The 24,261-nt window shown below is 41.0% G+C and overlaps 3 protein-coding genes and 1 long non-coding RNA gene across 5 annotated transcripts; 3 read left to right on the plus strand and 1 right to left on the minus strand.

Annotated features, from left to right (window-relative positions):
• Nucleotides 1-45: 45 nt before the first annotated feature.
• On the plus strand, nucleotides 46-7,312 carry selenoo2 (selenoprotein O2). Its single transcript, XM_032589835.1, has 9 exons — nucleotides 46-653; nucleotides 1,873-2,076; nucleotides 2,176-2,353; nucleotides 2,424-2,554; nucleotides 2,981-3,258; nucleotides 3,347-3,509; nucleotides 5,096-5,281; nucleotides 5,458-5,614; nucleotides 5,903-7,312. Exons 1-9 carry the CDS (start codon nucleotides 220-222, stop codon nucleotides 6,053-6,055), a joined length of 1,884 nt encoding a protein of 627 aa, XP_032445726.1. The 5' UTR covers nucleotides 46-219; the 3' UTR covers nucleotides 6,056-7,312.
• On the minus strand, nucleotides 6,608-24,070 carry LOC116736940 (uncharacterized). The gene is made up of 3 exons (XR_004342705.1): nucleotides 23,780-24,070; nucleotides 13,963-13,970; nucleotides 6,608-6,618 (listed from the first exon to the last, which is right to left on the minus strand). It is a non-coding gene; the product is annotated as an uncharacterized LOC116736940 (long non-coding RNA).
• LOC116736936 (NACHT, LRR and PYD domains-containing protein 12-like) lies at nucleotides 8,081-16,610 on the plus strand. Its single transcript, XM_032589834.1, has 11 exons — nucleotides 8,081-8,453; nucleotides 8,535-8,558; nucleotides 8,641-10,378; nucleotides 10,568-10,741; nucleotides 11,100-11,273; nucleotides 12,771-12,944; nucleotides 13,192-13,365; nucleotides 13,500-13,670; nucleotides 13,811-13,984; nucleotides 14,359-14,405; nucleotides 15,495-16,610. Exons 1-11 carry the CDS (start codon nucleotides 8,135-8,137, stop codon nucleotides 16,028-16,030), a joined length of 3,705 nt encoding a protein of 1,234 aa, XP_032445725.1. The 5' UTR covers nucleotides 8,081-8,134; the 3' UTR covers nucleotides 16,031-16,610.
• On the plus strand, nucleotides 18,680-23,060 carry LOC116736939 (angiopoietin-related protein 5-like). 2 transcript variants are annotated; one of them, XM_032589837.1, is made up of 7 exons: nucleotides 18,680-18,822; nucleotides 18,990-19,061; nucleotides 19,148-19,175; nucleotides 19,292-19,383; nucleotides 20,690-20,807; nucleotides 21,016-21,201; nucleotides 21,433-23,060. In XM_032589837.1, the coding sequence occupies exons 1-7, from the start codon at nucleotides 18,817-18,819 to the stop codon at nucleotides 21,729-21,731; spliced, it is 801 nt and encodes a 266-aa protein (XP_032445728.1). In that variant the 5' UTR covers nucleotides 18,680-18,816; the 3' UTR covers nucleotides 21,732-23,060. The 2 variants fall into 2 exon arrangements, with proteins under 2 accessions (XP_032445728.1, XP_032445727.1); XM_032589836.1 differs by having other exon boundaries at nucleotides 18,777-18,899.
• Nucleotides 24,071-24,261: the final 191 nt, after the last annotated feature.

Below are 24,261 nucleotides of genomic sequence, written 5' to 3' on the forward strand. Positions count from 1 at the left end.
TTTTTTTAAAGATTTAAAGTTATAGTCTAATAATTTAAATTTCTGAATTTGAGTGTCTTGAATATGAGATCAAAAAGTTAAAGTTACAAATGATTCTATTATGACTTCTTGACATTATTCTTTCAAGTGGCAGAAGCCTATTGCTGCTCGGCAGGGTACCAGCTCTCAGCCCAGATTATCGCTGCCTGGCTCCTGTTATTATAATCACCTCTCTGCTCCATGGAGTCCTCTCGGACTGCGTCCTCCGCTCTGGAACGACTCACCTTTAACAACACCGCGCTGAAACGGCTCCCGGTAGATGTCTCCGCCGAGCCCGGCTCCAGGACTGTCCCGGGAGCGTCTTTCTCCCGTGTCGGCTCTCTTCATCCACTGCTCCGGCCCACAATCGTGGCGCTGTCCCAGCCGTCTTTCTCTCTATTGGGCCTGACTGCGCAAGAGGTGCTGGACGACCCTCTGGCCCCGGAGTATTTGAGCGGCTCCAGGCTGCTGGCTGGTTCCGAGCCGGCTGCGCACTGCTACTGCGGGCATCAGTTCGGGCTGTTCGCGGGTCAGCTGGGCGATGGAGCGGTCATGTATCTGGGGGAGGTGGAGTCAGATACCCAAGGACATTGGGAGATACAGGTGAAAGGTGCTGGAGTCACACCTTACTCCAGGTAGTTTAAAAAAAAAAAATATTATTATTATTATTATGTTTTGTTCTTTTATGTTAGTTGGCAGAATAGTGAGGTTAAAGGTGACCTTGGAGACTTTTCTAAGTCTTGCATGAATGTGAGTGAGAGCTGATTAAGAGCTTAGAGCTGCTTGGTGCGCACCTGATTTATTCCTCATTGGTTAACAGCTCATTTGACAGAGTAAAACAGGCACCAACAATGTTTTTTTGCTCATTTATCCACAACTTCACACCATTTTCTGCTGTTGAGTGTTACGGCAACTTGCAAATCTATTCACGTCTGTTATAACCTTTGGCATTTTGCCACATCCCATCCACTTTTAGTGGGATTTTCTGTGGCAGGCCAGCACAAAGTAGTGTGTAATTTTGAAGTGGAAAAAAAACAATTTTATTATTTTTTTTAAGTGTTTAGCTAAAATTAGAAAAAAACATGAAATGGACTTGTTTTCAGTTCTCTGAATACACACTTTATGGAGCCATCTTTGGCTGCAAGTATTTTGGGGCAAGTCTTATCAAGCTTTGCTCGTCGTTCTCCTCCATTGACTAGGAAAAATCATCTCAGATTCAGCCTGAGGCGTATATAGCTTTTTAGGTTTTCTATAGAATCTCCATCTATCTTCCCTAAAACTTTAGTTTTCTTGTTAAAAAAAAAAAGCACCTTCACAACATTACACTGCACATGAACAGTTACGGCATTGTGATAAGTACAGTGTTAAGTTTTCCTGCATAAAAAATTGTGAACGTAGGCCTTGAGGATATTCTTCTAGATGTTTGCTGTGTCCTCAACATAGCTTGTGGTGATCTACCAACTGATAGCTTTCCTTCTGTAGTGATTTTCCTCTTTCCAGTGTTCGTTGAAGGTCGGACTGGAGGAGTAGGCATCTTAATTGCTGTCCTGATAACAGATTCTCTCACCTGACTTGTGAAACTCCAGCTCATTCTGAGTTGTGTTTACTGTCCTTCTTGACCAATCTGTCATGGATGACTATGTCTTGGTAGGTCTGGCGTTGTGCCGTCCTCTCCCCATTTTTAAGCCTGAAGTAATGCTGTGACAATGCCACACTTTCAGATTGCCCAGTTTTCTGCTGGTCTGTTTCATAAAATCTAAGAAGATTGAGGATGGAGCGTGACAAAATGCGGGACACTTCAAGAGGCAAAATTACTATTGACCTGTAAACAGACCGGTATTGTGTGCCCTTCAGAGACGGCGATGGCAGGAAGGTGCTTCGCTCCAGCGTCAGAGAGTTCCTATGCAGCGAAGCCATGTTTGCCCTGGGGATCCCCACCACCCGAGCAGCCTCCCTTGTTACCTCTGACCTCCACATCGGCAGAGATCCTCTCAACAATGGTGAACGGATTCTGGAGCGTTGCTCAGTTGTCATGCGTCTCGCCCCTTCTTTCATCAGGTTTTCCGACTTTCTATGTAGATAACAAGCAGAATCTTACCTTCACAAAAAGTGGACGTGAATTCTGTCTGTGTCGTTACTCTGTTTGTAAACCAATAGATTTGGCTCCTTTGAGATCTTCCTGGGCCGGGATGAATTCTCTGGCCTGCAGGGTCCCAGCGCGGGGCGCCATGACAACCGTGCTCAGCTGCTGGATTATGTGATTGAGAGTTTCTATCCACACATTCAGCAGGCTCACAACAACAGGAGAGAAAGAAATCTCTCTTTTTTCAGAGAGGTAAGACCTCAGTGGATTCTTCTTCCAGGTTGCCTCATCTTCATGGCACCTCTTTTGATTCATCCACCAGGTGATGATGCGGACTGCAAAGCTGGTGGCCCAGTGGCAGTGTGTTGGATTTTGCCATGGTGTCCTCAACACAGACAATATGAGCATCCTGGGTCTGACTCTGGACTATGGGCCCTTTGGGTTCATGGACAGGTACCATTTACATAAGTCTATCTATGCCAGATTTACAGTATGTGATGTAAAGAATGAGAACGTGATGACTCACTGCAACAATTTTTCCAACTTCATTAGGCCAAAAGGCAAACTATCGGAGGAAAAAACCTGCAATGATTCTCTTTATTTATTTTGCCATGGGAGGCTAACATTTGGGTTAGCCCCCCCAATGTCCAGCGCAGCGACATATAGGGACATACCTGCTTGTCCCTGTAACGACAAGCAGGTATGGACAATGATTCAACAGACACTTTCCTTCAACAAATGTATGCTTTTTTAGTTGAGTATAAAAACAACATTGGGTTAAATGTGGAAAAAACCCCACATGATTCACATGGTTCAATTCTTTCCATCACAAAAACCTGAGATTTTAATTTTGCACATTCACCTACATCTGTCTGACAGATTTGATCCAGATTTTGTCTGCAATGCCTCAGACAAAAGGAGGCGCTATTCGTACCAAGCGCAGCCCTCCGTGTGCCGCTGGAACCTGGCTCGTCTGGCCGAGGCGTTGGGCTCTGAGCTGAGGGCAGCGGATGCAGGAGCGGTGCTGGATGATTTTATGCCCACTTATGAGGCTTTCTACCTGTGCGGCATGAGAAAAAAGTTGGGACTTGTGAGAAAAGAAGAGGCAGAGGACAGAGAAGTTGTGTCAGACCTATTGCGGGTCATGCACAACACAGGTAAAAAATACAAAAAACTGCTCTAGATATAGTTTTATAATGGTTTATTTGGAAATAATTGTACTCTTAATTGTTTTTTTTTACGCAGGGGCTGATTTCACCAACACTTTTCGTCTTCTGAGCCGGGTACCTTGGCCTGAGGGAGGAGATGACGAGAGGGCCACTGTGGGGCCAGTGGTGGCCCTCATTCTAAAGCAGTGTGCCTCCATCGAGGAGTTAAAGGTGGCTAATAAGCCTACGATGGAGGACCGGTGAGAGGTGTATGGTGGATGAGTTTACCTCTACTTGTACAACACAATCAAATGATACCGAAGCGTGTACCAGCCCCACCGTATACTCTCATTGAATGTTTCACCACTGAACATTTTCAAATCAAGTCCTTTTTGTTAACTGATCTCTTTTTGTTTTCTTTAATGCCAGCATTTTGGAAAACAGTCTTACCAAGATAATGTGTAAGTTAAAGAAGCGATCTGAAACAGATCACACTAGAAAACATCACTTAGGCAGAACACAAAGACCATTAATGGGTGATGTGCAGCACAGAGATTTCCTTTTCTTCATGACACTTGTTAGCCGGTCTACTAAACCCCCCCGTGATTTTTACATGGCCTACAGTCATGTTGCTCAGTTGCCCTCATTTTCTATTTCTTCCTCAACCAGTTGATTGTGGCACATTTAGTTCCAAGGAAACTTCATGCCTGGATTTCTTTTGTAGAAATGACATCCTATCATTGTCTGGCCATTGCCTTCCTATGCAATTCCACTCGATTCTCATCTCCCTTCAGTTTTCCGTCTGGAATTTTCCCCACTAAGCTTGATTTCTATGGTAGAATTTCAATTGGGCCAATCAGCAAACAGAACATTGATTATCTGCACTGTTTTAGAATTGTAGTCCATCTGTAAAAGACTGTAGTTTGGCAATGCTGGACTACAGTTTGTGTTGACCATGCTTCCAAAAACTGAGCAAATTAAGTCGGAGCAATAGGAATGTTTTTGACACTTTATTGCTGGAAAAGATGTTGTGAACCTACTCCCTACGGGGTCGTTTACAGCGCACAGAGTTTCCAGTAAGCTTCATTGAGCCGGCGCATTACGTATGCCACTGCCGAATGTTAGCAAGTGGGTAAAATTACATCCAATCTTTTGAAACTTCAACAGAGTCCATGCCTTCAGCAAGCAATCATTTCTCAATAGTACAGACCCTTTGTACAAAGCAAGTCATAGAACAAGGTTTTATAAGCCTGAGGCAATGATGTTTGGATGACTGAATTGAATGATTGGGATGGGTTGCCTACAAGTTGCACCACTTATGGGCTATTTCTGATTTACACTGTTCAGTGTCTTACTAAAGTGGAAAAGTGGTGAACAGACGACAGGGACATGGGCAGCTAAGGCTCATGGGTGCTTCCTATTCAACAGATCGGACAAGCTATTTACTCGTGACCAGAGCCTAGTGGGCTCTCTGCTGCCTACCAAAAAATGTTAAGGGATGGTTTGACTTTGAGATGTTGACTTAGTCTCTTAATTACTGGGTCTCAATCCAATCTAGCGTCCATGGGATGTTCTGGGCAAACAAGTCTAATCCATAGTTTCCTCACCTTCGCAACTTATTAAACTAAAAAGTTATGCTGCAAACATCTTGGTATCATTTAGTGGAGTCCCTGCCAAAATGGGTCATACCTGTTTTGACAGAAAAAGGGCAACCAATAAAAGCTGGCCATAATGTCATCCATAATCAGTGTACATGTACAATTTAAAGACTCGAGCAAAGAAACCACATTCACAGTTTCTTTCCTTTTTAAACAACTTCTAACTTTCCTGTGTCGTTTCTTCTTAGTGAACTGGCAATGATTCTGTCCATGGCACACACCAACCCAGTCATGTTCGGAATGGTAGCAGACAGGCCAGACGTGGCCCAGCAGCTGGAACTCATGGGCCGGCTAAAAGAGCTCCTTGAGACGGACCAAGAAGAGCTGAAAGAAAAACAGCGCGATGACTGGATCCGCTGGACTTGCCGATACAGGTCAGGAGAAATTACCCTGAAAAGCACGTGTTGTCTGCCTGTTGTGCTCTGTCAGAATTGTAGAGTGTAAGAAATATTGGCCACCTACAGGTTGGCTTTTATTTGTTTTATTTGAGTTTAGAACCATGTCACAACTCCTTTAAAGAGTTGTTTTTCTTTTGCTGCTGGTATACCAGGAGGCGCTTAGCCCGGGAGTTTGATGGCACACGTGACTTGCACCTTGTTAAAAAAGAGAGGCTAAGAGTGATGAAGAGCAGCAATCCCCGTGTGGTTCTTCGCAACTATATTGCACAGAATGCTATTCAAGCAGCAGATAAAGGAGACTTCTCTGAGGTGAGACCAAAGCTGGAAAACCCCAAATCTCCCAAATGGTAACCAGGAGCAGTGGGATGTACTGACTGAGATGCTCAGTGACCAGGCTAACTACTATAAACAACATACGCCAGTAGCAATACGTATATATGTATATATATTTCTGAAATCTGCACTTTTAAAGAGATAGTAGAAACAAAGGTTGCATGTGATGAGAAAAATATCCAGTGCCTTGGAAAAGAAGTTCTGTTTTTCGGTTTGTTCTTTTCAGGTCTCAGTTATTCATCTTTCTTGCGTCTTGTTTGACAGGTTAACAGAATTCTCAAAGTTCTGGAGGACCCGTACACGGACCCTGAACCTTTGTGCCAACAAGATGGAACATGTGATGAAACAGAGAAGCTGTTTGCTGATGGCTACGATGCTAAGCCTCCTGCTTGGGCTCAAAAAATTTGCATCACTTGATCCACATAGAGCCTCCCTAGGCTGCTGCTGCTGCGAGAGAGAGAGAGAGAGAGAGACGTCTGTTTTCACTTCTGGAGTACAGCAAACAGATTATTTGTCATATGTTTATGTTTATGTTACATCTAAAATATGACATAGATAGGAGAGGAACATTTACATCAGTCACCCAGTTACTTTCTCTCAGACTCTCTTCTGTTGCATAAAGGGAGGATGTTATTTTGTGGTGTGTTCCGCCATTCATTTTTGCACAGAACTAAGTTTGATCAAATTGCAAGGTAGTTTTATACGTAAAAAACAATATTAGAGTTTATATTAGAAAAAAATCTTCAAAACTATAGGCACCCCTGTATTAATGTGTAAAAAGTCTTTAAACAAAGTCATATTTAATTTCAGAAGCCTAATATTACACCAACAAACTGAGAAAAATTAGATTATTTTAATCAGTTTGGCAATACTTCAAATAGAAACCATAAAATCTAAAAAAGAAAAAAAAAAGACATAAAAAATTCACCAGATTTAGTTTTTCATCAAATGTCCATCATGGAAAACATCTGCTAAAAAGTCTAGTTGACAAAAACTAGATCTATGGTAACCAGGTTAGGCTTCCATAACAATACTTTATTTAATAAATTCTGTCCTTATTCAAAATACCAGAAACTTGCCTAATGCCACCTAGACTTTCAGTGAAAAGGCAAACACTACACAATGATTTATGTGGAAAAGAAGCTCGTTCCCAGTGTGAAGTACGGTGGAGGAACTATGATGCTGTGGACCTGCTTCGCCACAAAACATTTTGGGAACCCTAAAGGAGTGGATAACTCCTTTAATACCAGGAGTATTTCAGCAACGGTACTAACAAAGAAATTGTTCATATGCCATACAATCATTATATCATAAAAATTATATAACTTCTACACCAAGGATGCCAATAAGTATGTAGGGCATTGCCAATTTAGCAATACACTTCAAATACTGTTTTTTATAGACTGAATGGAATCAGGTGGACTTGCACTGTGTCAAAGCTCAAACATACAACTTCATAATAATTCTAATGCGGATGAAGAATGACGGCTCAGATGACCAGTCACAGAGTGACCTGTCTGAGCCTGAAGTTATGGGAACACACCAGAAACTTATGCCTAAACGAAACAATCACTGGACTGAATTTCAGCCTGTAAAATGCTAACGTGTGTTGCATGTGCTGTGAATGACATGACTGGAGCAGTCTTCAATAAAAGCTGGTCTTTCTGAACTTGAGCTGACTGGTTTGTAACTATCGTGTGTAGCTTAGACTTTCTTTGAAGTGTAAGCAGTAGCACAAGTTATTTGTAAAAAGGCCAAACACAGTGGGAGTTTTCAATATGGCCAACATTAGTTTCCTAATACAAGACAGGAGTGACCAACACCAAATAAGAAAAAAAGAGAAACTTAACTTATCTTTCAATTGAACCCCAAAATAGGTTTATGTTGCCTATATCATTGCAGACGGGTTTCGTCCAGAGTGTCATTCCTCTGAGAACTGCCTGTGCCGTGACCAAGGTTACAATAGCTAAAACTATTCATTACTCTTATCTTATCGTTCTTCAAACAGCAGTTTACAATAAACTGAAAAGCTATAGTGTAAAGGGTTCAAAGCTGAGTGAACTTAAAAATAGTACTTTTGGTATTTACTTTATGATTCCAGGAACAGCCTTTATAGGGGGCACCTTTTTCTTCGATTGTCAAGGCTGAACAAGTCATTGTGTTGTAATGAGGTATGACACCCACTTTAATGCAAATCATCTAGGTTTTATAGGTTTGTCTCTAATTCTTTAAAGCAAACAAGTCACAAAAACAATGTTCTGCCACAGTTTTACGTCATTCTCATTCACATATCACTGTGTTTATAGGGGCAGACCATAGGGGGAAGGCATTTGTTTTCCTTATACAGTCCTTTTTATCTGATCACATGTCAGCGTCAGTTCAGCTGTGTCAGCTCAGTAGGAAATGAGAGGGACGATAATAGACAGACTGGTTATGTCATCTCAAAACTGAAAGTACTGCTGCATTTAAGCCCTGTACTGTTCTGAGGATGAACAGATGAGAATAAAAGACAAGCTGATCCCACGACTGGCTCAGGAGACAGGCATGGCTAACGTAAAAGAGCAACTCTTGGATATTTTTCTAGAACTTCTTGATGAAGATCTTCGGACTTTTCAGTGGTATCTTTACAGCAGCGACCTTGAAGGATTCGCGCATATACCAAAGTGTAAAGCTGACGGCTTGGACAGGCCGCGCACAGTGGATCTTGTGGTGCAAACATATGGTTATGATGATGCTGTTACCGTAACTGTGATCATACTGGAGAAAATGAGACAAAAACTACTAGCTGATAGACTAAAAGAGTTGTGCAGCAACGGTAAGCAAATGTCTTGGTGAATTTGTTTGCTAAAAAGTGTTGGTGAGTAAAATCTGTATTCTTATATTGTGTTTTTATCAGGTAAAAGCAATAAGAAAAGCGAAGGTATGATGCGAACAAAAATCAACTCTCAATTGTCTTTGTTCATCTATGTTTGTACTTAAGTACAAAATTGTTCTTTCAACAGAAAGTGACCTCCTCGCAATCCAAGAGACACTGAAATGCACATTGAAGGAGCAGTGTCTAAAAGTTTACGAGGGCAATGCAGGAGAAGGACAACGTATTTACCTGAAAGAAATCTACACAGAGCTGCATGTGATAGCAGGAGCCTGGGGAGGCTTGAGTGACGAGCGCGAGTTCAGACAGCAAAAGTCCAAGCAAATGGCAGTGGAAGAAACAATTAAAGTCCGAGATCTTTTCAAGCCCGATCAAGAAAGGCGGATAAGGACTGTGCTTACTCAGGGTATACCTGGAATGGGTAAAACAGTCTGTGCACAGAAGTTCACTCTGAGCTGGGCAGAAGGAGAAGAACATCAGGACATCACCTTTCTCTTTCCACTCCCATTCAGGGAGTTGAATTCCTTCATGGGTGGGGGAGACTCTTCATTAATGGGCCTACTCCATTGGTTTTTCCCTCAGATAAAACCCATCGAGAAGCTATCAGACTCGAAAGTCCTCTTCATTTTCGATGGCCTTGATGAGAGTCTTCTCCCATTGAATTTCAAATACAACAAGGTTTTGAGAGACGAGACGGAGCCGGCCCCGCTCGATGTGCTGATCACAAATCTCATCACAGGGGATCTGCTCTGCAACGCATTCGTCTGGATCACATGTAGGCCTGCGGCGACGGGCAAAATTCCTCGAAAGTACATTGACCAGTGGACTGAAATCAAGGGCTTCACTGAAGACCGATGGCAGGAATACTTCAAGAAGCACGTGAGTGACGATGCCCTCTCCCTTCGGATCATAGACCATGTGAAGTCGTCGAAAAGCCTCTATGTAATGTGTCAAATACCAATTTTCTGCTGGATCACCGTCACTTTGATTAAGAGAATGCTGCACGATGACGTGACCGGAAGATTGCCCAACACCCTGACTGAGATGTACGTGTATCTTCTTCTCTGCCAAACCGACCGGATGGCTGAAAGGCACTACCCCATGAGCGGCGGTAACGTTTGTTTGCAGCTCGCAGAACTAGCGTTCCGTCAGCTTGAACAGCGCAAACAGATCTTCTACGAGGCTGACCTGAAAAAGTGCCACATGGATATCAATGAGGCAACCACATATTCGGGTGTTTGCACAGAGATGTTTCACATGGAGGCGGGAAGGGGACAAAAAGTTTTTAACTTTGTGCATTTGAGTATCCAGGAGTTCCTGGCAGCTGTGTTTGCCCATTATTCATACATGCATAACAAGGAAAACGTTCTTCTGGGACGTCGGGAAAGACTTTCCTCAAAACTGTGGAGAAAGTCTGTTTTTGGCTTTCATAAATCTGCCATTGAAAAGGCTTTGAAAAGCCCAGATGGCCACTGGGACCTCTTCCTTCGCTTCCTTCTGGGCCTTTCGTTGAAGTCAAACCAGGAACTTCTCTACGGTGTGCTGCATTTGGAAGCAGGAGAAGAAGATGTGGCAAAAACCATACAGTTTATCAAAGAAATGATCAATGAAGAACCCGAATCAAAGCTCAACTTGTTCCACTGTCTGGGGGAGCTCAGAGACGAATCTCTGGTGCAGGAGATTCAGAGCTTCGTAAGTTCTGGGAGGCTTGCAAGCACACACTTGTCTTCGGCTCAATGGTCCGCTCTCACTTTTGAGCTAATGACATCAGATACTCTGGAGGAAACGTTTGACCTAAAGAAGTACTCAAGATCAGAAGAAGGGCTAGAAAAGCTGCTGGTTGTTATAACTTCCTCCACACATGCCCTGTAAGTTCACCTATAACATGATATTCCTTTTTTCCGTTGGTTGTAAAGTCTCAAATTCAAAAACAAGTAGCATTTAGATATAATGATGAGCATTTTCTTGCCTTCAGTTGAGCACTTTTGATCAACTTTTTTTCCACAGTCAAACAAAAAGTAACCATTGCTAACTGCTGCCTTTTTGTTCCTTTGAAGCCTGGATTATTGCAACCTCACTGAAAACTGCTGTCCATTGCTGGCCTCTGCCTTGAGCTCAACGTCCTCTCATCTGACAGATTTAGATTTGAGTAACAACAAACTGAAGGATTCGGGAGTGCGGCTGCTTTCTGATGGTCTACTGAGTCCACAATGCAAGCTGAAGAGCTTAAGGTGTTATAAGATTTTAACACAGAATTTCTGCAAAAACAGAGAAGCTCAGACAAGAACCATGGTCATTGTGACCACTACCATGATCATTGTTCTACCAGAACAATGATCATTGTAGGGACCTTCTGTCTGAAAACCTACTGTCCTGAAAGTGGCTCGAGAAAAAAGCTTCATGAACTCCAAAAACATGGCTGCGAGAACAAAATGACATGGTTTTCTTCTTGTTGCCCTGGGAGAGAAAGCACATTTCTCTGTTCTTGCAGAATATGTATTGCCCTTCACTTTACCCTTCATAAACTGGCTGTAGAGACTGTCAAACAGTTTGTATTTGAAACAGAACTCTGCACTTCCTTGTTTTTAGATTGCGTGAATGTAGAGTGGAGGGTGGCTGCTGTGAGGCCTTGGCTGCTGCTCTTAACACAGAGTCAACCCAACTGAGAGTGCTGGACCTGAGCGCTAATGACCTCCAGCACAGTGGAGTGACGGCCCTGAGTTTGGGACTGAGCAGCCGTCACTGCAAAGTTGAAACATTGAGGTTTGATCTGCTTCTTTCTGTCAAGGATCGAACACGTCTATGTTTTTCCAGTAGATTTAAAGATGTTATTCACGTGACTCCAGCTGGGGGTACTCAAACAATCAACACACTGAAAATAATAACATATCAGATTGACGCAGGGAAAAGGTATTCATGAAACAAAGTTGCAAAAGGCCTAATTCAAGAATCCATCGGAAATCTGTCACGATAAAGAAAGTAGTCTTCCCTCGATTGGCTTGTAAATGATGACCTGTAAAAAGGTTTTTCCTGAACAAAATATAACAATAAGCACCTCATATTGAAAGCAAGAGAGCTCGCTTATGACTTTTGCAATATTGTTGGAAACATCCTTCTAGTTTCAAACATGTTCGAGTGAGCACATGAGTGGGCCATGAACAGGGGCTTCTTTAAAGATGTCTCGTTGTAGTGGACTCGAATGACAGAGGAGTTTTCCAAATCCAAAGGACCACTCATCACTTCAGAAAGACCTTGAATTGAGCCAGTTTTTTGTACTGCTCCAAATCACCGTGACTGACTCGACAGTTAAAGAAAAAGCACTTTGAATCTTCTTTGAAGTTTGAAGATTTGGAAAATCAGATGGAACTTTGTAAGAATATAGACATGATGGGTAAAAACTCTAATACTGTTAATGACATGAAGGGAATGTTATGGCACATCTTAAAAAACCATGCTAAAGGTAACGTCTGGAGATCAGATTACCACATAATAATGTCATGTAATGTAATTTATATAATTAGAACAACAATGACATGAGAAATTTCCTGGGAAACTTTTGATTAGTTTAAAAAATTTGACTAGGCTGAAATTTTAACCAAGACAACAGCCAGCGGTGGACATCGCTAACTAAAACGTTAGCTGTGCTAACCCAAGAGCACTTTCATCAACTCTAGCTGTTTTGTATTGATTGTAAATCTTTCAATGAAGTTTTGACACAAAAGCGAGAACGAGTAAGGAGGACAGGGAGCAACGCGAACAGTCTTTACTCATTTCAAATGAGAACATGAAAATAAACATCTGCTTGATGTTTATTTTCAGCGTTCGATAATGAAAACTTCAACGCAGATGTTAAACTCTATTTAAATGAAAGTTTGCAAAACAACCAAAGAAATTCAGAATTTATCCGAAAAAATTAATTTAGGAAAGCTAAGTTCACTAGACGTTTTCAAAGTTAGCAAAAATGCTAAATTGCTATATGAAAGCTTTGCTTTGCTGTTTGCGCATTGGCAGGAGTGTGCCCACCATTAGCAATGGTCCCAAACACATATCCAACTGAGCTCAAGGAAATTTGCAATTGACTTTGGAGACAGAAAACAAAACTGAACGTTTCCAAGTAAATCATCTGACTTGTTCCATGTCTATGCACATTTTTAGCTTATTTTGTGTGCTGCTTTTTATGATTTCTGTATATGCGTGAATTGCTTGGCTTGTTATAAAAACATTTGGTTTTTCTAACTACCTTTTTTTCCCCCCCTACAGTTTAAGTCAGTGCAAACTGGGAGCGGGCTGCTGTGGAGGTTTGGCTTCAATCTTCAACTCAGGCTCTTCTCGGCTGAAATCTCTTGATTTGAGTAACAACAACCTGAAGGATGCTGGGGTGTCCCTGCTTGCTGCTGGACTAACAAGTCCAAGTTGTAAGCTAGAAATTCTGAGGTCAGTTGAAATTAATTAATACATTTCAAGGTATCGCTTTTCTAAACTGGGATAGAAAATGCTTTTGTCTTGAAATAATAATCACTTATAAATGCAGTTGAAACCTACAAAAGCCTATTTTAATGCAAAAATGATTTAAAAAAAAAAAAAGTCAGCTTGTAGTATTTATTGGGTTTATGACATTATTACTCAAATATAATCTGTTGCTAAATTGTTTTCATTTTTCTTTTTATTTGTTTTTGGTCAGGCTCAGCTGCTGTGGCCTAACACAGAAATCCTGTAGCTACCTTAGTTCGGCTCTCAGCACAGACTCCGGCAAAGTCAAGCATCTGGACCTGAGTGGGAACAGCCTTCAAGGTCCAGGTTTTGGCACTCTCTGCTCCGGCCTCAAAAGTCAGCGCTGTGGACTGGAAACTTTAATGTAAGTTTGTGCAGCTAGACTCGGTGGTCACCGGTGGTGATTTATTTGTTTGTTTGACTGCTCTCCAATCAAGACACCTTAAAGCGGAACCTTCTTTGTGATTCTCAATATGACTTTCTATGCACTACCTGCAGATTAAAAGAGTGCAGCCTTCAGAAATGCTGTGCTGACATTGCCTTAGTGTTGAGCACTAACAACTCCCGCATGAAGGAGCTTGACCTGAGTGAGAACGACCTGGAGGACCTGGAAGTGGAGTTGCTCTCTAACGGAATAGCAAACCCAAACTGTGTCTTGGAAACCTTGAGGTAAGCGGTCCTTTCTGTTCCCAAAATAACCAGAATAAACCTTAAAATTTTTAAACAAATCAACGAAGGCATGAAAATGAGTCAGAATCTGTAACTTAAAAAGAGTATAAAAAGTGTCTTGGATGACCCCTGTCTTGCAGCCTGTCGTTTTGTGGAGTCACTGTGAAAGGCTGCGCTCATCTGGCTTCAGCCCTGAGCTGCAACCCGTCCCACCTGAGGCAGCTGGACCTCAGCTACAATTATCTCCAGGACTCCGGAGTGGATCTGATCTCGGTTCAGCGGGACGATCCACTTTGTAAGCTAGAACATCTAAGGTAAATCAACTTCAAGGATTGCAAAAATCTAGGTAAACAAATTGAAAGTATTTGTGAAACCCATGGCATACTCAAAACCTTTCGTTAGTCATGCAAAATGTCAGACAGTTGACAGTTATATTGTCATGATCTGTAATTGTTTTGACCTTTCTACTCCCATCCTACTGCATTTGGCTGCTCTCATGACATATCAAGGACCCAAATGCATAAAAAATGACAGATTTCTGTTTTGCTGCTTTATTTGAAAGGCAGAAAATGTTCTCCACACAGGAAACTCTATGTGGAGCAGAGTGTCCCAGTGGTACTCTGCTCTATGGTTGACACTGATTAAGGATTTGAGTTTCTTTTAATGTCTTAAACGCTTCTTTCTACAGCGTGGATCATAATGAGGAATGTTACCTGAAATCAACACTAAAAAACTGTGAGTCGTAAATATTTCTTTCCATTTTTTTCTCCAGAGATTTTTTTGTGTAGCTGTTGTGGCCATTTAAAGTCCTCAACGAGTTTGGAAACGTTACTGAAGTCTGTTATATGTTCCAGGTTCAATATTACCAATTTTATAGCTCTGGAAAAGCCTGACTAGCTTCCGAAAACTTGTAAAGATCGTACATCATCGTACATTTTCGGCATCCGAAAAAACGTGTAAAGATCTCCTACAATGTTACTACTCTTACTTTTTCCTACTCCTTTTCGAGGATGTTAAGATTACTGTGGTACAAAAAATGTGTCTTTTGCATTCCTTGCTCTTCTGCATGATTTTATACTACTATCATGTTCGAAATAAATACATAAATTGTTATTCTGAGCTGATGTGGCCCATTTACAGGTTTTGGACATTTACCTAATTGACTCCAACTTTATTCAGTCTGTTTGCTCCAAGCTTCAACTTGCTTTCCTGTCAATCTACTATGAAGTAAAGGCCACTAGAGGCAAAAAAAAAATATTTGACTGTTATATTTTTGTACAATTTGTCTATAAAATAGTACAAAAAGCATTGGCTATGTCTGAAGGTTGTGCCACGGAACTGTGTCTACATATGGCTCTAAAATGAAAATGACAAAAAAGTAAAAAAGGACAGCATGTTTTCCCTCCCAGGCTACAATAGGATAGTGAGATAATGAAGTACCCGAGAAGGTCAAAGCAATGAGAAATATTTTAAGTGATTATGATGCATTTTTCGAGGAGGGAGAAGCAGCTGACGGACACCTTTTGCTGTGTTGAGTAATCAAACAGAACACAGCAAAAGTGTTGCAAAGATTTCCAAGGAGGAAATAGTAACTTCCTCCTTGGAAGTTATTATTTGTTGTGAAAGTAATGATTAAGCATTGCAATAATCAAAAGTGCAAACCCAAATGGCTTCATTAAAGGGGAGAAATAATGGGTAATCAAAATGTCTTTTACGACATAAATGATTTGTCCAATGTATGCCCAAAACTTGGCCTAATTACCATTATGGCAAAGGGTTAAGTCAGCAGTTAAAAAAAAAATAAAACTTGCTTCCTTTCTACAGACTCCTGCATCCTGACCTTTGACGCAAACACAGCCTCTACGTCTCTCTTTCTACACGACGGAGGTAAACAGGTGACGTGGGTCAGGGAGTCACAGCCGTACCCAAAACACCCCGAGAGGTTTGAAAGTGTCTCCCAGGTCCTGTGTCACCAAGGCCTTACCCAGCGCCACTACTGGGAGGTGGAGTGGCGAGGGCGCTGGGTGGACGTCGCCGTCGCCACGAGGGGAATCAATCGCAGAGGGGGCAGTCACGTGTCTGCGTTCGGCAAAACCGACCAGTCCTGGTGTCTGCTCTGCTGCGGAGATCACTACAGCGCCCAGCATGGCAACGAGGGCGAGGAAATATCCGTACCCGTGTCTCGCTCTCGCAAGGTTGCGGTCTATCTGGACTGGCCTGGTGGCACTCTGTCCTTCTACAGGGTGTCTTCTGGGAGCCTCAAACATCTTCACACGTTCTACAGTAACTTCAGCGAGCCGCTCTACCCTGGGTTCGGGATGGAAGAGGACGACTGCTCTGTCATTCTTTGTTCCAATTAGGATACGTAGGAACGTGTTTGAGGTAACTGTAGGTGCATTTCCACTGGCCTTAAAATTGCACAATTTGACATTTCGAAAATACATTCGCTTAATAAAAACCTGCCAGTTTAGAAAAAACCCTTCTTTTTCGATATAAAGGTTTCGCTGATGAGGTGGGAGTTTTTTTGGCCATATTGAAATTAGTGTACTTAGCAAAATCGCAATAGAAAGCACTTTTTTGCGTCACACAAGTCACATGATCAACAATAAGATGCTGCTACTGCCAGAGATGACAAAGAAGACGACAGGAAGTGGTAGGTGAAGGATGACATAGTTATTCACGTGGGATTTTAATTGCGTTTCTTTTTTTAATGGAAGTGCCGCAATTGCAAGATTGTGTTGTTTCAACTTAAGTGGAATATCGACAAAGTTTTGCACACATTTGTAATAGAAACTCAGTTTATGGCTGAAAGGTGCCATTCATTAATAAAATCAATTTTTACTATGAATGCAACATTTTTTTGTTCCTATTCTAGTTTTGCTTTCTTATGCCGCAAACCAAAGACCTGAAAAGAAAACGGCAAAAACTAAAGGCTAAAAATTAAACAAAATACCAGGTCAATATTATGTTGAGCCGCTCCATGTTATTTGAGGCAGGGTATTTCCAAAAACAGTCACTGGGTTCATTACAACCAAACTTGGTCATGTCCAGAGCCTGCGACTGTCTGCTTTTTGCTCTGATATGGATTGTTTTTTTGTCTTATCAGCTCAAGCAAGTCTACTGCACCACTCATACAAAATCTAGCTCAGAGTGCTCTACAGGACAAAAAACACTATGGAGATACAGAAAATGTCACGAAAACAAGAAATGCACTTCAAGAATAAAAGTGCATTTTATTCACAAGAAATTTGTTGTTAGGAAATTATAGAAATTAACTGATGAAATGAACACTGACTTTTATGGAAAGCTGCATAAAATTATGACTGTAGCCTTTACAGTCATAATTTAAAATTAATGGCCTCTGTTCCGTATTAAACCTGCAGTATTTCGCCTTTCCAAAAATATGTTTTTGTAACATGTTTGTTAAAATTGTCACCATGTCATGAGACAAGTGTAATGAGACGGATAAACCTGAAAAAAAAAGTAGCTCCTCTGCCTCCTTCCTCTGTTACGTCAAATACTTCACCCGGTCAGAAACAACCAATCAGAGTCAGGAGGAGGGTTTTAGCGCTGTCAAGCAACCTTGTGTACGCGATGCTAAATGTGTTAATGGCGGAGGAAAACTGTTTATCCGCCGTCATGGTGGATATACTAGCAAGCCTTTGCATTCATGGCAGTCTCTGTTGTGGTGAACCAGCAATAGCGTAGAAGAGAGCTAGGTGGAGGGTGTGAGCGACATGTACGTGAGGATGATTGACATCACTAAGTCCGTCCTCCTGGCCCTGATTGATTGTGTCTGATAGAACGTGTCTTTCTGCAGATCGCTGTATGACCACAGGGGGGAGGCAGAGGAGCATGATTTTTTAATTTTTTTTTTTACAGTTTATCCGTTTCATATTGTAGAGTCACAACATAGTGACAGTTTTAACAAAAATGTCATGTAAACAATGTAATTTTTATAAAAGTACATACGGCTGCTGTAAGTTGGAGGAAATTCTGAGTCATTCACTGATGTGTGCTGTGGACAGACTGACTCAAAACTGTAATAGACCATAATCATGTGGTGACGGAAACAGAAAGTTGTGAGTCATTATGACACAACTTGTAGTACTCTGTTCATTTGTGTTCTACATTTATAATAATAATAATAATAATAATAATAATAATAATAATAATAATAATAATGTTTTATTTGTATGCCGCTTTTCCCAATACTCCCTTTACAGAAATCAAGTAAAACTACAAACAGAAGACTAAGTACATCAAACCAAATGATAAAAGCAGAACACGTATATCTTACATAAAAAACCCCCAAAAAACACACAGGATAAGAATGAAACATATATTAAAAGTCATATATTAAAAGCTGTTCTGAAAAGATATGTTTTGAGATGTGATTTCAGTGTGGATAGGTTTTCAAAAATATAACAAACTCAATGACTTTGGGCTGCATCATAATCTGACTAGCAGATTATCTTCATCGTGTTGCACATTCTTGCTGTTAGTCGTTAAAGATGAAATAAATGTGTCTCTCTCCCGACGGGTCGACCCTGACCTGGTCATTTATCGTAAGAATTCCTCCCACTCCGCTTTATCACATCTGAGATCCGCTGACCGGCACAGTGGACTCAGACGTTATTCTTCCAATTGGATGAATGCCGAACGCAAGAACTCAGTGCATGCATATTCAAGAGAAAGTGATATCATACACAAAAACTTTTAGGTTTTGAAGAAAAACACTCAAGTGGACTTCACGGCATTAATCTCAGTGTCGCTCGGCCCGCTTCCTGAATAATGCACGCCTCTCTTGTTTGAGCCACCTGCAGGGTTGTTTACTTTGGGAGGCGTAGCTTTGCCAGCCGGGAAGAAGAAATGAGCGTGAAAGTGTTTCCAGGCAGAAACACTTACAAGTCCTTGTTGAGAATTTGCGCAACGGAGTTTGAGAGGGCGGAGGACAACGGTTGTTTTCCTCCAGCCAAGCTGCTGCTCTAACCTCCTCCCACTAAGTATAACCTCAGAGAGAGAGAAAGCAAAAAAAAAGGTTACATCTATGGGACGTGGGGAAGGAGGTGTGGCAGTGTAGTGGGTTGTATAAAGGAGCTGGTTCTGTTGCACAGTGTGAGCTGGGGTCCAAGGTCCAACCGACATGCAGGTATGTGTTAAAGGCTGCAACATTACGTTAGAACATCTGTGCTTCTAGCCGTTCGTAAATGCTTTAAAATGGACCAGGTGTGTTGAGAAAATGCTGTTTCTTAAAACAGAAAAAAAAGGAAAAAAGATTAGAAATGTTGATTAAAAAAATGTCACTTTTAAACGCAGGTCAAAATGAGGGGTCTTGGTTATTGTGCGCTCATATTCGCTCTTCTGTTGATCTGCTCAGTCCAGGCTGGGGTAAATATGACTCAACTTTATCTGTGGGTTAAAACTTGTACTTATCTCTATTCAAGTGACTAAACCTGGGTTTGTCATCCTTGTAGAAAAAACGGAAAGCCCTCAAATCTCGTGGTAAAAACAAACAAACAAACAAAACAACAAACTGCTTAGGATAGCAAGTTTATCATAACATACAAAGACAGAACAATTTTTTTGGTCATCCTTATCTTTAATTCTGTGAACCTCAGGTACCGACTGCACACAGATCCGAAGTCTGTTTCCAGATGCCCCCAGTGGAGTCTACGTAATCCAGCCTAAGGGAGTCAATACCAGCTTCAAGGTGACTGATTGAAGGCATTTCTGCTTTTAATTGTAAATGATCTTAGACAGATTACTTGACACAATTGTGAATGCAATTGTAAGTACTTCAAGGTGACTAGCAGGTTTTAACATGGAAAACAGACGAAAAACTGTTGTAGTAAGTTCTCCAGGATGGTTGGAATTGGTATGAAGTAGGCGACAGAACGGTGAGGTGCCAGCTACTACTTACGAGGTGTACAAGTTGAATTGTTTCAGCGTCCAATCAAAGGGAGCAGACTTACTCCATGTAAACAGCTAGAAACAGGGAAGGAAGAGGGGTGGAGGAAACGCTAAAGTTAAAACCAAACCATCAGAATGGGGAAGAAAGATGGCTGGTTTCAGTATCTTCGAAACCGCTGAGCTGCTAGGATTTTCATGCACAGTCATTTCTGGAGTTGATAGAAAAAAGTGCAAAAAACATTTAAAAAAATATCCAATATTGGTTGTTGAGGAGGTCAGAAAAGGGGACGGTTGTTTTAAAGAACTGCTAGTTACAACAGAGGTATATGATTTTTCAAATACCTCGGTAAACAGCAAAATCTTCTTCCGTCTCGATTTCAGTTGCCTAACATTGAGATGTTTAGAGTCAGAATTTTGACATAAACGCCATAAAAGCATGAATCCATTCTGACTTGTACCAACAGTTCAAGCTTGTGGCGGCACATAAGCTAAATGCCACCGTCAACCTTAGTATTGTTCCAGATAACGTTGGTCATTGTCTGTAGTCATTTTCCACTGGGGACTGCTAGCACGATAATTAGAATTTCACAAAGTTCAAATCACCTCAGTTTGGTTTCTTGAACATAACAACGAGTTAGTTCACTGTCCTCTGAAGGGTACAATTAGAGATTCACATCATGAACGTGCAGCTGAGCAGCCTAAACCACCTGCGTGATGCTAACATGTCAGTAGGAGCCAATGTTGTTGAGGAATGTTCTAGACACTTTGTTGAATCAAAAGGCAGGTATAAAGCCGGGAAGGTTTTTTTAAATTCAGTTCTTGGTGGATGTATCCAGTAAAAGTGTCTCTACATTGTGTTTGGGCCCTTTATGATGTTTTGTTCAGGCTGGATTGGTACCAAGTCTGCCTGGGACCAAGGGACCTGTTTGGGTTGCCAAAAGCCAAACCGCAACTGCAGAACTAGTTGAGCAGCCTCATAGGTGCAACCGGATTATAACCAGGTTGAATAAACGTGGTGTTATATTTTCATATCAAATCTGTCATTTTATCAGGGGTGTGGACACTTTTTGAGAGCCAATGTATTGATTGCTGTTTTTCCTATTCAGGTGTACTGTGAGATGAACTCAGGTGGAGGCTGGACGGTGTTTCAGAGGCGCAGTGGAGGCTCTGTGTCTTTCGACAGAAAATGGGCAGCATATAAGAATGGATTTGGAAACCTGACACGTATGTGAACTACATGTTATTTGGGGACTCAGTTAAACATTGGGGGACGACTTAAAAACAAGCGTAAAAGTTAAACCCAGCACATTATGCTTTGAATAGGTTTTTGAACTTTTTGGTAGGAGGTTCAGCTTTACACAACTGGGGCAAACCTGTGAGGAAAAACCAACCCTCAAGCATTTTGGTATTTGTGCTGTACTTAACCCCTCAGAGGATCACTGGCTGGGTCTGAGGAAGGTTTTCGCATTGACAAAGAACCAATCCAAGAAGTGGATCTTGAGGGTGGACCTGTGGGACCACGAAAGTGGCACTGCTTTTGCCGAGTACAAGAACTTCAGACTGGGAAATGAGAAAACAGCTTTCAAACTCCACGTTGGGAAATACAGCGGAGATGCAGGTACGCAAATATTCTGTCTACCATCTGATAAACATTGATTGAACCTCTTAACATCTAGTTTGTTTGTAATCATTGTGCAAGATTTGATGAAACATTTAACATTTGAAGTCCAATTTCATATGGATCCGACCAATTGAAATTTTGCAGAGAAAGCAAGATTCCAGTGTGTTCTACAGAAACCCTTTGAAAGATTCTTTCCTAAGAAAAACTCTTCTTTATCCAACCCAAAAGGTGACGCCATCCGTGGAGCCTATCAGGGTATTGACCAGAACGGCTACGGCTTCAGCACCATCGACCGCGACAATGACGGCTGCTCCCCGTGCCTCTTCGGAGACATTGCTGAAACAAAGTGCTCCCTTTCGGAAGGAGGCGGTTGGTGGTACAGCCGGTGCGGCTCTGCCAGTCTCAACGGTCACTGGCACCCTTCTGGAGAACACCTCGGCTGGGCTTCTGGTCTCCACTGGCTCACCTGGAAACCGCCCGCCCCTTACTCAGCCAAAGCCACAAGAATGATGATCAAGTCCATGTGAGGGAGAATGAAGGATTCCAACCAAGTTCAAACCAGTTGTTTACATACACTGCATAAAAAGACATGACCTTTTTTTTTTTTTACCCCTTACTGACTGAACAGACAAAACTTCATTTTTTTAGGTCAATTAGAATTACTGAAGTTATTTTAATTTATTAAATGAGACAGATTTTAAAGTTTTCAATTATTTCCCCAATTGGCACAATGGCCTTCTAGCTGAATAATGGTTCATGTTATAGGTATCCTTCCACAAGTTTCTTCCAATTGTAAGAAACTGTCTTCCTGAAGACAGAAAACTGATGACGCTCAAGTCAAGTTTTCTCACACAAACCTTTTTACCTTTGGATGCCATTTTTGAAATCTTTTTATTGTCTATAGAGACTTACTGTAGACTGAGGTGTTGCGATGGCTTCTCAGAAATATTGACTTTTCTGTCTTCCAAACAGACAATGAGGGTCTATTTGGAGGTTTAACTCCCTGGCTGATGCCTCGATATGTTGCTTCAATATTTCATATATTTTGTGAATCCACCAGTCGCTTTTGTAGCAAAATATCCCCACCACATGACACTTCCACCCCCATACTTCTCTACTAGGACATTTCTTGGGCTTCTCAGCGTCTTCAGTTGTTGTCTCAAAAATGATGGCCACAGTTACAAAGTCATAGCGCCACCATCTGGGTTTAAAGGTTTTGCAGTCTGGACTTTAGTAAAACAGGAAATGTCTTAGTAGTCTTGACTGACCTAGAACAGGAAACGCTTATTCCGGTTTACTATCAGACAGTAAGAAATAAAAAAGATTGCGTGTCTTTTTATGCAACTAAATGTCAGGTTTAAACTCCTGGTTACTTCTGACCTTCAACCGTGTTTTCCAGAGATGCTTCAATATGCTTAAGAAAAAGTATAACAAGTCCTTTATTTGGAGCGTGTCCCTACATACAACGTATCTGCTGCTTGTGATGTACACCTCTATTTCAAATCTAGCTGTTATTGGTTCTCATATAGTACATTACTGGTCTTTGCACAGAGAATGCACTCATCGTAACAAGCCATGCTTTTATTGTAGGAAATATAAACTTTTGCAAGTACGCCCTTTTCTTTCACCTTCCTATTGTGTCAAATTTTTATAACGCTGCATTTTACTACAAAAACATTTTACTACATTTTACTACATGTGGCCAATCTGGCTGTAAATTGTTTAATGCCAATTTCATAGTTACAAATTTGTGTAAAACTGACCAGGGCCTCTTTTTTTGTAGAGTTTGCATGTTTTCCTGTGCACACATTGGTTTGTCTCCCACAGTCCAAATAAAATGCATGTTATACCATAAATGGTCACTCTGAGTTTCCCATGGGTGTAGGTGTGTGTGTGTGTGTGCGTGGTTGTGTCTGTGTTGGTAAACACACTGTAAAGTACCAAGCAGGTTTTTAAAAAAAAAAACTGTGATAAAATGAGTACACTCTATGAAGCATGATGCAAGAAAAACATAATATAACGGCAAACTTTGAAAATAATGTCCTATCTTTACTAGACGCCTTCCGCAAATCAAATTTAATACAGAAACCAGACAAGTGAGGTGATTAAGGACATGAAACTTACAGTCTTATGAAAATCTTTGTTCCCCTACAAATTGCCTTGATGTTTCGCTGAATATTTCAGATCTGAATATTTCAGATCAAACTAATGTCAATATCATGAAAAGGATTACCCAAGTACAGTAACTACAAAATGTAAAATGCGGCTTCAAAATGATCATAAAAAGTTATCCAAACGAACCATAAGTTTAACGCTGATTGTGCCACTGTTGGGTTATATCTGATTAAAGAAAAAAAAATGCTAAAAGTCAACATTCCTTACTGAGTTTAAAAGCATTTCTTCTGTGAATCAGCCAGAGGCACCAGTTCATTAGCCTGTCCTAAATCTGTCACTGGGTTGATGTTGCATCTTTTACTGCTGCTGTTCTTCAAGAAAACGGCCTAGTTTAAAAAAAAACATTAAAATTTAGTTGAAATCTTCAAGCATTTTTTTAAATTTAAGCTTTTTGGGTAACACTTTATTTGACGGGTTGTGAATAACACTGTCATTACACCGTCATAAACACGACATAACATGAACATGAGTAAGTCTTCATGAATATTTATGACTGTTGTCATAAAGTGTCATTCTGTAAATCATGACACTTTTAATACAAAGTTGACATTATTCAAAATGTCTTCATTATGACAACTTGACATAAACCAACAAATCATGATCCGACATAAAGTTGTTATAAAAGTATTACTGATTAAACTTTACCTTTAATAACATAAAGCTACAACATTTTTAAAGTTTAGTCAGTAATACTTTTATAACAACTTTATGTCAAATCATGATTTCTTGGTTAATGTCAAGTTGTCATAACAAATTAAAGGGAGTTTAAAACGGAGTTTTTAAAGTTTTTAGCAGCTTAGTTTGAGCCTTTATTGTTGAATTGTGAAACCAGTCAGGCTTTCATGACAACCTGGACGTTTAGGCTCAGTCAGGAATGTTGGT

Source organism: Xiphophorus hellerii, chromosome 17 (assembly GCF_003331165.1).
Source record: "Xiphophorus hellerii strain 12219 chromosome 17, Xiphophorus_hellerii-4.1, whole genome shotgun sequence".
NCBI lineage: Eukaryota > Metazoa > Chordata > Actinopteri > Cyprinodontiformes > Poeciliidae > Xiphophorus > Xiphophorus hellerii.